The sequence below is a fragment of the Caloenas nicobarica genome, chromosome 15 (assembly GCF_036013445.1).
Source record: "Caloenas nicobarica isolate bCalNic1 chromosome 15, bCalNic1.hap1, whole genome shotgun sequence".
Taxonomy (NCBI): domain Eukaryota; kingdom Metazoa; phylum Chordata; class Aves; order Columbiformes; family Columbidae; genus Caloenas; species Caloenas nicobarica.
In genome coordinates this window covers 8,249,378-8,260,894 of record NC_088259.1, presented here as the reverse complement: position 1 = coordinate 8,260,894, position 11,517 = coordinate 8,249,378, and the positions used below count along the sequence as shown (strand labels likewise).

Genomic DNA, 11,517 nt, shown 5'->3' with positions numbered 1-11,517 from the left:
AAGAGCCAAGCGGCAGCTCCTGCGTGGGAGGACAAGGTGGCAGCGGTTGGGACCCACGGCAAAGCCGCGTCCTGCCCCTCTCCGCTGTCAGGCCTGGCGCTGCAGCCAAAGGACCAACACCAGCAGCTGGGAAGAAAAACACAGCAAAAAAAGAACACACGTGTACATTTACAGTTGAACGTTCTCCAAGGAGAGAAAACACTGCCTGTGGCTCAACTAAAAGGACAAACCCACTGACAAACCCAGGATGTGTCAGGCCTTGGGAGACCTTACCAGTTACCTATTAATGATATAACTGATTTTCTTTCCAGTGTGAACAGATAAGGAGCTGCCCTCACAGCATGGCCCGAGAGGCTGCTCAGTTTCCACAGGCTGGAAAGGTGCAGGGCACAGGGCGCTTCCCGGCAGCACCAGCTGCAGCCTGAGGAGCAACGGCACGTCCTGCCGGCCTCCCGACCTGCCTCTGAAACCAGAGGTTTCGTGCAAAGGTGGCCCCGCTGCGAGAGCTCATGCAGGTTCCTTGCAGGGCACTGTGCCAGGGTGGGGACACCCGGGTACCCTGAGGTGTCACAGACCCGCTGCCCAGCCTGCAGCAACTGGCTTGGCCATACAGCAGCACCAGCAGGATTTGGCCTTATGCATGTCCTGGAGATGGCTTTTCTATTGCCAACGGTGATGTTTTGCCGTCAGCAGGTGAAAGCAGGAATTACGCCTCCAGACCAGAGGCCTGGGGTCCTCTTGCACCCTGCAGCGTGGTCCTTTAGCTGGGAAACAGCTGTCCCCACCCACAGGCCAGGCCGTGCCAACGTTCCTCTGCTCTGCACGGCCCATAGTGTCTGGTAGGAATCCAGCACTCGGTCAGAAGCCCAGCAGACCCAGCCCAGCCCGGGTGCTGCTCTGTGCCCTGACAGCTCCCCAGCACCGGGGCTGCTCCGTGGCTCCAGCCATAGCCCCATGCGGCAGGCGGGATGTCTCCATCCACTGCCAGGGTGATGGAGCACATGGGGACCTTGCAGACATCTGCCGTGCAGGGAGGGAGAGAGCCCCTGCAAACCACAAGCATCTTTGATAACCACACGAAAGGACTAAGAACCAAGGTGAAGCAATTGCAGCTTAGAGGCCAAGAGTGTTTTGAGTGAACTCTAGTGCAGCAGTTGCTCCCTGGACGCCGCGCCAGCAGCCGGGCGCTGCCGAGGAGCCCACAGAGAGACGAACTCCCACTTAAGGGGGAAAAAGCTGAACAGAAGTTAAAAGCTCGTTTCCCTCTGCAAGGAAAGCTCTTAAAGAAATCAAAGCCCTTTGAATGCTCTGACTCAAGTGACAAAAACAATTTAGACAACAAAAGGCTCCGGTTTGCTCTTCCTCTCTTGAACTGGGCTCACTGCACAGATCTATTTAAATGATAATACGTGGGGGAGAAACCCCCTCCAAACTCTTTTGAATTAGATTTTATCTTTCTTAAATTAATGTGTAGTGCTTTCATGGAGACTGGTATTAAAGAGGTGATGACGTCCCTAGCGTCTCCTTTGGGCACCCCAGCCCCACGGAACAGGAGGCAGCACCAAGGCGCATGTTGCCCGGTGCTCCCTGGCCCCTCGGCGCAGCCCCTCTCCGGTGGCACACCATGTCCCCATGTGTCACCTTGTGTCATGGAGCTCTGGTCCAGGAGGTGCCAGGAGCCTCAGGGGGTTGGTGGGACAGCTAGGATTCCTCACCGTCCTCCTCGCCCCTGCGCCCGGCATAGAGCGCTGCCAGCTGCCGGAACCGTGGCCCCCAGCCCCCCAGGTAGGAGAAGTCCTGCTCCGAGCTGCTGGACCAGGTGTTGATGGAGCTCAGAGAAGGCACGGGGGAGTCCAAGCCCTCGAAGGCATAGGTCTGGAACGAGTCGTAGGGCGGCACAGAGAGGTCCTCATCCGCCTGCTCCACCTTCCTGCAGATATAGTCTCTGAAGACGGAGAAGTCCAGGTCCGGGCTCTGCACCCACTGCGGGAGGGCGTGGAGCTCGGAGGCTGGGTTCCCGCACAGGGGCCCCTCTCCCAGCCCCCCACCTCCGTCACCACCTTTGATCTCGCTGAAGTCATAGAGGCTTCGCAGGGCTGACATGTCATAGGCCTCTGTGTCCTGCTCGCCACCCCCTTCATCATTGTATTTGATGACATTGTCCCTCATGTCCTCGTCGTCCTCCGATGTCAGGTGGCTTTTGTGGTGCCGCTTCAGCGTGAGGATCAGAAGGACCAGCACTGGGAAAGGAAGAGACGGTCAGACGGGTGCAGGGGCTGTGCGAGCGGTGCTGCTGCAGGCAAGGACGGCCCGTGCTGGGCACAGGGTGCAGGGCACAGCACCCTCCGGCACGGCTGTCCCTGTGGTGAGACCGCCGGCGTGCCAGCCGGCTCCTGGCTGCCGGGCCCATCAAGCAGCAGCTGTGCCATGTCACTGGCTTGGAGAGAGGTTTGCCCGGGCTCCGGTGCAGACCCAGAGCTGCCTTTCCCATGCAGCATGACCGCTGAGACAAGAGGGACAGATGGATGAATGCGCGGCTGGACAAACGGATGAACTCTGCAGAAGATGAGTAGGAAAAGGGGGTGCATGAATCACAGCAGCAGCCAAATGTTGGGAGGGTGAATGTGGAGCAGATGGCACAGAGCCTGAGCAACGAGCCGCAGCTGTGTCCTGGATCATCATCCATTCATCCCATCACCTTTAAAGCACCGATGTGCACTTTATTCGTCTGGGCAATTAGGCAGAAATTTGTTTGCACTGCGTTGGAAAATGAAACCAGTGTAAAGTGCACCCTGTGGGAAAGGGTTTCTTAAATGGAGACATAGCGTGAGATGGGGAGCAGAAATGTGCCAAGGAGAGGAGACTTCACTGCCACAGATGTCCAGACAGACCTCAAGAGCCAGCTGTGAGCCAGCACCAACACTGGGGGGCTTTCAAGCAGCAGCGTCCATCAACTGCCCTATGCTAAACCTGACAGCAGCGCAACACCCCTCTCAGAGCCCCATCCCATGTGCACAGAAGCCCAAGCTTCCCATGCACCTTCACGCTGTGTCAGGACAGCCCAGCACAAGCTTGTGCAGGGTGTACGTGGCAGCCAGCAGCATTCCCAGGGTGTGGGTCCCAACTGGGCAACGCTCTGGTTTGCATGAGCCCCAGCTCTGCGTCCTGCCCCCGCACGCTGCAATGCAGACCCGGCCAGCACTCTAAGGCAAGAACACAACTGCGTCCCACCGCTGCCGCCCTTGGCCACTACGCCGGGACACACACACCCCATCTGCTGTGGGCACAGCACCACAGCGGTGAGCAGATCTCGGCTCCTGCCCGCTGAGCAGGGAGCGAGGCGGCAGCTCTCCTGCCTGCACCAGCTAGCCCTGTGCCGGCTGCCGGCTGAGCCCCGCGCACCGGAGCTGCGGCAAACGCCAGACCTTCCCTGGCAGTCCCTATGCCAGGGACCAGGCTTCCCGACCCCATGCCACAGCTACCGGCCAGGACCCGAGTGGCAGAGGAGCCTGTGCCGTGCCCATAGCAACCACCCGCGCCCGTTTGTGTGGTGCTGGATGGAGACGAGACAGGACAGGAGGAGGCCGGGGGACAGGCGGGCACTCACCGACCAGGATGAGGACGCACACCAGCAGGGCGATGAGGGCGCCGGGGCTCAGCGTGGCTGACACGACGTAGGCTGTGCTGTTGCAGGACTGGATGGCCCCATCGCTGTCACAGCTGCAGATGCGGATGGTCAGAGTCCCTGTGCTGCTGAGGGCTGGGGGGCCACTGTCCACCACCAAAATGGGGAGCAGGTACACATCCTGCTCCTGGCGATTGAAGCCCATTCTCTGCGTGTGCACCGCAGCTGTGTTGTCTGCAGGGAACAAGGAAACCCACAGGAGAGTCACTCCTGTAGCACAGCCAGCAGGACCTGCCCAAGGAGGGGACAGACCCTCCTTCCTCTCCGTCATGGGGGAGCAGGGACCCGGTTCATGCTTCCCTGCTCCTGCAGCCCCTCAGCTCCGCTCCAGCACCTGCCCCTTCGCTGGGCACCTCGGGCCAGCCTGGTGTGTCCCCTGTCAGCATGGCTGGGGCACAGCAAACCTGACACAACAGTAACAGCACAGGGGTGTCCGAGCCATGCTGATAAACAGTGCAGGTGGAGCGGGAGAGAGGGAAAAAACCTTCTGTGACTCTCTCGGAGTGGCACAGAGCAGGAATCAGAATAAAAACGAGCTGCTGACATGGAGAGCAAAGCGGGCAGGGGCTGCAGGTGGCACTGAGCCTACAAGAGCAGTTACTGCATCCAAGCCTGAGAGCCACGGGTGCAGGGTCTTGCCTCAGCCAGAGGATCCTTCGTCACTTCTGCAGGAGCGGGCAGAGCTCCTCCAGCCTCCCAGCCCTCCTCCCCCCCAGCTGCTCCAACCCGGCTCTGCCAGGGGCTCAGCCGGCACAGCACAGCCCATTAGCACAGACACTCTGTGGGACCCTCCAGGGCCCCGGCGCCAGAGATGAGCCGGAGTGGCAGCTGCGCCCAGTCGACCCGGGGCAGGGAGGGCAGGGACAGAGACACAATTGCTCGGTCCCTGCTCCTGCGTGCGCCTCGCCGCCAGCCAGCAGCAGAGCAGGAAGGGGTTGAATAGCAGCTGAACAATTGCGGCCAGATGTCAGAAGTCGCTGTCGACTGTCTGCAGTCTTTATCTAATAAAACCTAGATTGGACCGCTCACAGCAAGGTGCTTCTGTCTGCAGACTCTCTTCTCATTGCACGTGATTTATGCTGGACTGGCCCCTCTCTGTATCAATCAGCTCTTCTATTGGAAAAAACATCTATTCTAATTCTGGCTCTTGGGCTGCCTGCCACCACGGAAATTGCCGCACGGATCGGGTGCTGCACGGAGCACACAGGGCCTGGTGGGGACAGGAGGCAGCCAGGAGCAGCCAGCGGCCCCGCGGGCAGCGTGGCAGATCCGGGGGCTGCACCACAGCTGGGCAGAGCAGAGCACGGAGCCCATCGCCCTGGCTCTCAGGGCTGGGGCAATGTAGTTTGGGCAGAGTCTGACGGGATCCCAGAGCTGAGCCCTCACCCAGCTCTGCCAGCACCGTCGGCAGAGGCACAGACGAGCTGCCCCGGGATGGCTGCAGCCAACCCAGCACGGGCTGAGCCAGGGCAAGGCTGGTCCCTGCCTCAGGGCAGGCAAAGATGAGCTGGGAACATGTGCCCCTGCGCTGAGACACAGAGGCAAAGCCCAACAGCGTGTGCTGGAGCTGAGCACGGCTGGGGCAGCACGAGCCAAGACGATGGAGCTGCCCGTGCCCTGAGGAGAGGCAGCAGGGACAGGCTCGTGCCACAAGAGCTCAGCTGTCACAGGGCTAATTACCAGATTGCTGCTCCTGTTGTCAGGGTTCTGGACTTGGCCCACCAGAGTTTTCTGTGTTGCCAGAACACCGCTGTGCTGCTGGGGAGAGCAGAGCCTTTGGCTGGCTGGCTGTGGGGAACTGGCATTCCACCAAAAGGAGACGGGGAGAAAGCAATCTCTTCCAGTTCACCTGAGAGCACAGCTCTGCCTTGACAAGCTCAATGCAAGAAAGGGACGGACACCGGACAGGAGACCACACCAGCCAACATGCAGAGGCTGCAATGAATGCCACAAGGGTGATATTCAAAACCAGATCTTATTCAAGCACAAAGAACTGTGCTGCAGGTCACTAGAAGAGACTTTCCCTTTGGATGTAGCATCTTTTATCCATTAAGGGAATTTTCCAGGTAACCTCGCTCGGCCCTGCTCGCGGCAGCAGACTTCAGGCAGGCAACATCCTCAGGAGCACAGAGAAGACAACAATAAGGCAAATACTTGTATGAGTCAATCTGGGGACAGTTTCCCTCAGAAAGGAGACACTGCACGCAATGTCAGCACTTGCCTGCAAGGCTGCAGTGCCCAGCACCAGCTCGTGCTTCGACTCAGGTGAGTGCTGCAGCATCACCAGCCCGTGCAGGGGACGCCTGCAGCGGAGAGCACCATTCTTCTGCACCACGCGCACGGGTCCTGCAGGACACCTGTCACCGTGGCGGGGGCTCCTGGAGCAGCACGTGGCGTCAGCAGAGGCAGCTGGGCAGGGCTGCGGGAGCAGGGGAGCAGCCGCCCCCGGGGACGCTGAAGCACGTGCGGCAGCTGCCAGCAGCCGAGTCTGCTGAGAAGCTGCCTATTGCCTACCAAGGATGAGCCAGGAAAAAAGTTATTGTTATGCTAATCATTTCCACAAAGGTAACAAGATCTTATTTGGTGCTGTCCCTCAGTGTGCTGCAGCACAGCAGGGAGATATAAAAAACATTAATAGCATCATCTCAGCAAGAGGCCAGGACTAACTCCTAGCTAGCCCAGCTAAACATAAGCCTTGGACATCTGGCTCCAGCAGGGACGAAGCCACAGGACAAATTGGACAGACCAGCTCGCTGTGAGTGAGCAAGGCTCCAACCCTCAGCCCAGGAACGTCACCGGCGCTGGCACCATCACACTGGTCACGGAACCAGCCGGGGCTCATGGCGGGGTCCTGGCTGGAGGATCCCCGTGCACACAGCCCGGCACCTCCATGTGCTGCTCAGCCCCTCTCCAGTCCAGGCCGGCGAAACGCTGCGCTCTGGAGCTGCCCCAGCAAACAGCCCTTTGTGCTGGGTAAGCGCAGCCGTAGCACCAGCTCCTCACCTCTCGAAATGCAGCAGAAGGATGCGACGCCCCTTCTGTTTACAGCCAGCTCCAGCTCCTGCGAGGGATCTGCCTCAAGGCACGCTGTATTTTTAGAAACAGTCTCTAGAAATCAAGGGGAAATACATGTGCGAGTTGCAAAGAAGCAGCCCCTGACCTCAGCTCAGCTGAGACTGCTCAGTGCGTTGCATCGCTGAGCCCCCTTCACCTCCGAGTACGGGAAAGAGAAATATTTCCATTGCTGAACCCACAAAGTCAAAATAAAGCAGCCAGTACATCAATATATCAGCAGCATAACAGACAGCTCTGCCCTGAGAAACCTCAGCTCAGGAAGCCGTTGAGGTGTTGCTGTGTAACCCGAAACTCTGCTAGTGAGAGAGACAAGAGTCACAACTCCAAAACACTATTTCAAGCATCATGACACTACATTTTCTCTCTTGAACAGGGTGACACAAGCACTTCCTACAGGAGGGTGCAGGGACCCGTCAATACTGCTGTAAGAGGAAAGTTTAGGAACACAATAAACTCTGGTGGTAGCATAGCGTCAGTAGAAATAATAAAATAATTAAGCCTCTCAGGCTCCCTCTCCAAATAGGCTCTTGGCAGCTTCAAATACAGAACTAATAAATCGTTCTCATAACTCAATCTCGAGCAGTGCTAGGAGAGCAGAAGGGAGCAGGGTACCTCTGGTCTGGATTTTGATATCATTTCGATAACCCGGCACAGCTCTGCCCCCCTGTTCTCCAGCAGCAGTTCTGCAGCCCCGATGCCTGGGGAGCTGCACATGGCTCCCGGCCCAGCCATGGCTGCTGGAGCTGCCCAAAAGGAGCCGAACCCCCTGCAGCCCCAGGCAGGTGCTGCTGGTAGGAGAAGAATCCGACTTTTCCCTTTTGCCTCTTCCTTCTGCCCAGCTCTCTGGGTGCCAGGCCATGGCACCACCGCTGCTTGTTTGCCTTTTGCTCAGCTCCCGTGGAGACATGATGCTCTTTCTCACCCCCCGTCAGACCAGCATTTGCGCTGCTCGTGCTGAGAACAGCATCCCCGCAGTGCTGGAGGAGGCTTCCTCTATCCTGAGGCAATCCTCGAATCCTAACATTTTGCTTTTGATTGTTACAATTTTCAGATCTTCTATCACTCATTACATGCTCTTAATGAGACCTGCAGAGAGTTCAGACATCTGCTTGCCTTGCCCTTGAGCTCTGGAGTCAGGAGCTCCATGTGTCGCTCCATATTATCTAGCTCCCCTTCCAGGTTGCTGGGCTTGCATGCTTTCTACCATCCTTTCCAAGACAATTAACTTTTCTTGGAGAACATGATTTCAGGCTTTAATTGCCTTTGATCCTTCTTTAATCAATTTTCTCAGGCCAGAAAGACCAAGCAAAAAGCAAGTTCAGAGGCAGAGGATGGTGAATACCTTTGGAATAGCACCAACTGGGCCTGGGTGAGGTCAGCTTTTCCAATTCTATCTGTTCCTTTAGGCTCTTCATTTGCTGGGCACCTTCCTTCTGGATTAGGGCCGCTGTTACCATACATGACATTTACTCCTCGCCTGATGAACTAGGAGGTGCTTGAGCACTTCCTTTGACAAAGCAAAAGCAAGGAAAGAGTGGGAAATAGCACTGTTTTGAAAAGACTGACTCCTGCAAACCATCTCTAACTCAGCTCAGTCTCCTGCAAGGTCACCTTTTGCTCTTGTACCGGTGACCTGCAGCATCAGAGCCCAGGCAGCTCCACGTACTGTCAGGAGTGCAGCTGCAGGTGACACTTGTGGCACTTTGCAGGGGCCATCGCAGCCCCTCAGTTCTGGCTGCCCTGGGGCCTGATCCAGGTTTGGGCAAGCAGTGGCATGCCCGCACCACAGCAGCACCATGACCACACCACGGCAGCACCTGTGACCGCACCACGGCAGCACCGGCTGCGGACCTGCCCAGTGCCCAGCACCATATGCCTGCTTACTGGCAGGTGCTCTGTAAGCTCCTCACCTGATGGATCAGCTGCCCATCATTATTCACCCTGGGCTTTCCCTAAAGCCCTTCCAGGTTTCCCCTGCACTGCCCTCGAGGAGTGTCCAGTGTCCCCCCGTCCTCCTGCGCTGCATGGCCTGGCTCTGCCCCACCTGGGCAGTGGGGCTCCACGCTTCAGCATTTCACTGACTCCTTCTGCTTCCCCCACCCCTGCGGGGCCGTTTTGCCAGCACGGTGCCCGATGGAGCCCCCTGTGCTGCGGCAGCTCCGACCCTCCAGCAGCGCAGCCGCTGCCCCCAGCCCGTTCATGCCCGGTGGCTCCAGCCCTGCCCAGGGAAATGCAGTGGGAATGTTCCCCAGCGGTGCTGGTTCCCCAGCGGTGCTGGTCCCTGCCCTGCTGGGGACAAGTCACTCTCCTGAGGCGGCTTTCTGCTGCCTTGCAGGAACCAAGGGAAGTAGGAGCAAAGCAAAAAAGAGAAGGAGGATTTAAGCAAGAGCTTAGTGAATCCATCTGTGCTGACATCCATCAGTGTCACTCCTTGGCTGCAAAAGCAATATTTATAAATCACGTTTCAAAACTGGCTACAAATTTGTACAAAGAAACAGATGGGCTGATGGTAGCAGTTTGTCACCACTGATATTTATATGGAGGAGTAGCGACAAGTGCAAGAAGGGTGAAAGCATGAGAGGGAGTCAAGATGGGGACAGAGGAAGATGCAGCAAGAAGCCAAGAGAGCAGAGGGCAAAGGTGAGAGCACCCAGGGGCTCGACGGACTGCAGAAAGTGGGAGGAGAGAAATCAAAGGAAGGGGGATGACACTAAAACACACACACGTTAGAAATTAGAGGTGTTTCCCTCTGTGCAGGCAGCCACCCCCTCTTGCTGTGGAAGACAGCATCGCCTGGCAATGAGGAGGGCCTCAAACACCCTGGGAATAACCCTGCAGCAACAGCATTTGTTTTCCGAGAGCAGAAGGCGGAGGCGATGCCAGCTTTTACTCATTTCATGCAGTGTTGCACCACATGCAAAGTTTGTGGGATCGTTTAGCACGAAGGATTACCCTGTGCAACAAGAGCGCCTGGTCCCACCCGGGAAAGCAGGAGCAGGAGACGCTGGAGCACGAACCCGTGTCCTGCACCGCGGCTGCCCCAACGGGGCCGATCCCCAGCCCCCCGGCCCGGTCCCCGCTCCGCAGCGATGGCTCCGGGGTTGCAGCCCCACTGCAGACGTCCTGGCACAGGGAGGGACGTCTCAGGGCAGGGAGTGCGGCCCTGGGTAGGGCCAGACACCAGGATGTAACTCGGCACTCAAGCTCATTTTCATCAGGTCCTTTGGAGAATGTGAAGGAAATTAATCACTGGGCGTGGGGCAAAATCTGGCAGAGGATTAAAGCTTGCTTACATAATAAGAAGCAAAGGTCTTGTGAACAGCTGCCCCATGAGTGCAGCGGGAGGGACTCAGGTCGGGGACAGCTGCACTTTTGAGGACACAAAGCGATATCAGTCCTTCTATGATTATGTCTGAAGCTTTTTGCTGCAGGGTCCATTTTTACTGTCCCTAATAATGCTGAACCAAACCGAGCGAGCAGGATCTTACACCAACAGAGGGTTCCTCTGATAAGCTCATAACTAACTAAATCAGACTTTTGACAGATGAAAACTGCAAAAACAGAGACAGAAAAAGGTTAAAAAAAACCCCAAACCAAACGACAAAACAAAGAAGCACTTAAACGTGGTCTGCTGGCTTACATCAGGGCTGGCCCCTTTAACAAGTAAACACACCTCTAGCTGGAGAAGATCTCAATATCTACAAGGGTCCCTTACTGCAATCAGCACCTAAACTCACCCAAAACATCAGTCAAAAATAGGAAGCAGATCAATAACTACCTTTCTGGATTGTTATCGTCTACACAAACGCAGCCTGACCTTGCAAAGCCAAACAGCAGCCAGGGCTCAGCAGCAAACACAGCTCACACCCCGTCAGACACAGACCGAGTCACCCCGAGCAGCTCAGCCCAGAGGTGCAAAGAGCCCCGGAGCTTCCAGGGGGACAGATGGGCCCTGCCCGGCCGCGCTTCCTGAGGGACAGGATGAGCCTCAGGAGACACAGAGGAACCGGAGCCGCCACCTAACGGGAATGTGGTTCTGCTGGCCACAGCCCAGGTAGCCCACAGCGGCCCAGGGCTGGCTGCTGCATCCCCCGCTGCCCTGGGACTCCTGAGCTGCTCTGTTTGTCGGGGGCACCGGGGCTGCCCACCTGCGCCAGCCCCAGGATGACCCACGCTTCAGGATTTACCTCGGAGAGGAATAAAGCATAATACTCAAAATGGGAGAGTGTTCATCTGTAAATCCACATCATCTCCTTGCCTGCAGGCAGGTTAGAGATTTCCCAGCAAGAAAGGAACTGAGAGCCCTGCAAACATCAAAGGCTAACCGGGCAGCACGAGAGGAGCTTTGGACCTGTCTGCAGCAGCAAAAAAGCTGGCAAAGCCACCCCAAAGAAATCCAAACTGCCAGCTGACCAGTCCTACCACCTCAGGTTGGCAAGGAGCCTTGTGGGGTGCCCAGAGCACTCTGAGCTCTGATGGACTGTGAACCCACAGCCCCGTCTCCCACCCACGCCAGTTGTGCTGCTCAGCCCAGAGGCTGCAGGACAGGAGGAGCGTGGCAGGGCTTACCCTGAACATCCAGCAGAGAAAAATGGTTGTTGGCTTCAGGTGCCAGCGTGAAGTAGAAGCGATGGCCACTCTGAGGTTCATCACGGTCCACAACGCTTATTGTCTGAATCAGCTGAGGGGAGAGAGCAGAGGTGAGCATCGGTGCTGCTCCCAAGGGCCCCACTTGCAGGGTCCATCCCTGCAGAGCA

The 11,517-nt window shown here is 57.2% G+C and overlaps 1 protein-coding gene across 1 annotated transcript in view; it reads right to left on the bottom strand.

Moving 5' to 3' along the window:
* Positions 1 to 1,081: 1,081 nt before the first annotated feature.
* The window catches only part of CDH22 (cadherin 22), a 51,741-nt gene continuing 41,305 nt past the window's right edge, over positions 1,082 to 11,517 (bottom strand). Inside the window, exons 9-11 of the mRNA XM_065645932.1 lie at positions 11,330 to 11,441; positions 3,608 to 3,859; positions 1,082 to 2,240 (exon numbers count right to left, since the gene is read on the bottom strand). Of these exons, the coding sequence (XP_065502004.1) occupies positions 1,702 to 2,240; positions 3,608 to 3,859; positions 11,330 to 11,441 (903 nt within the window). The 3' untranslated portion in view covers positions 1,082 to 1,701. The remainder of the gene's footprint in view (positions 2,241 to 3,607; positions 3,860 to 11,329; positions 11,442 to 11,517) is intronic.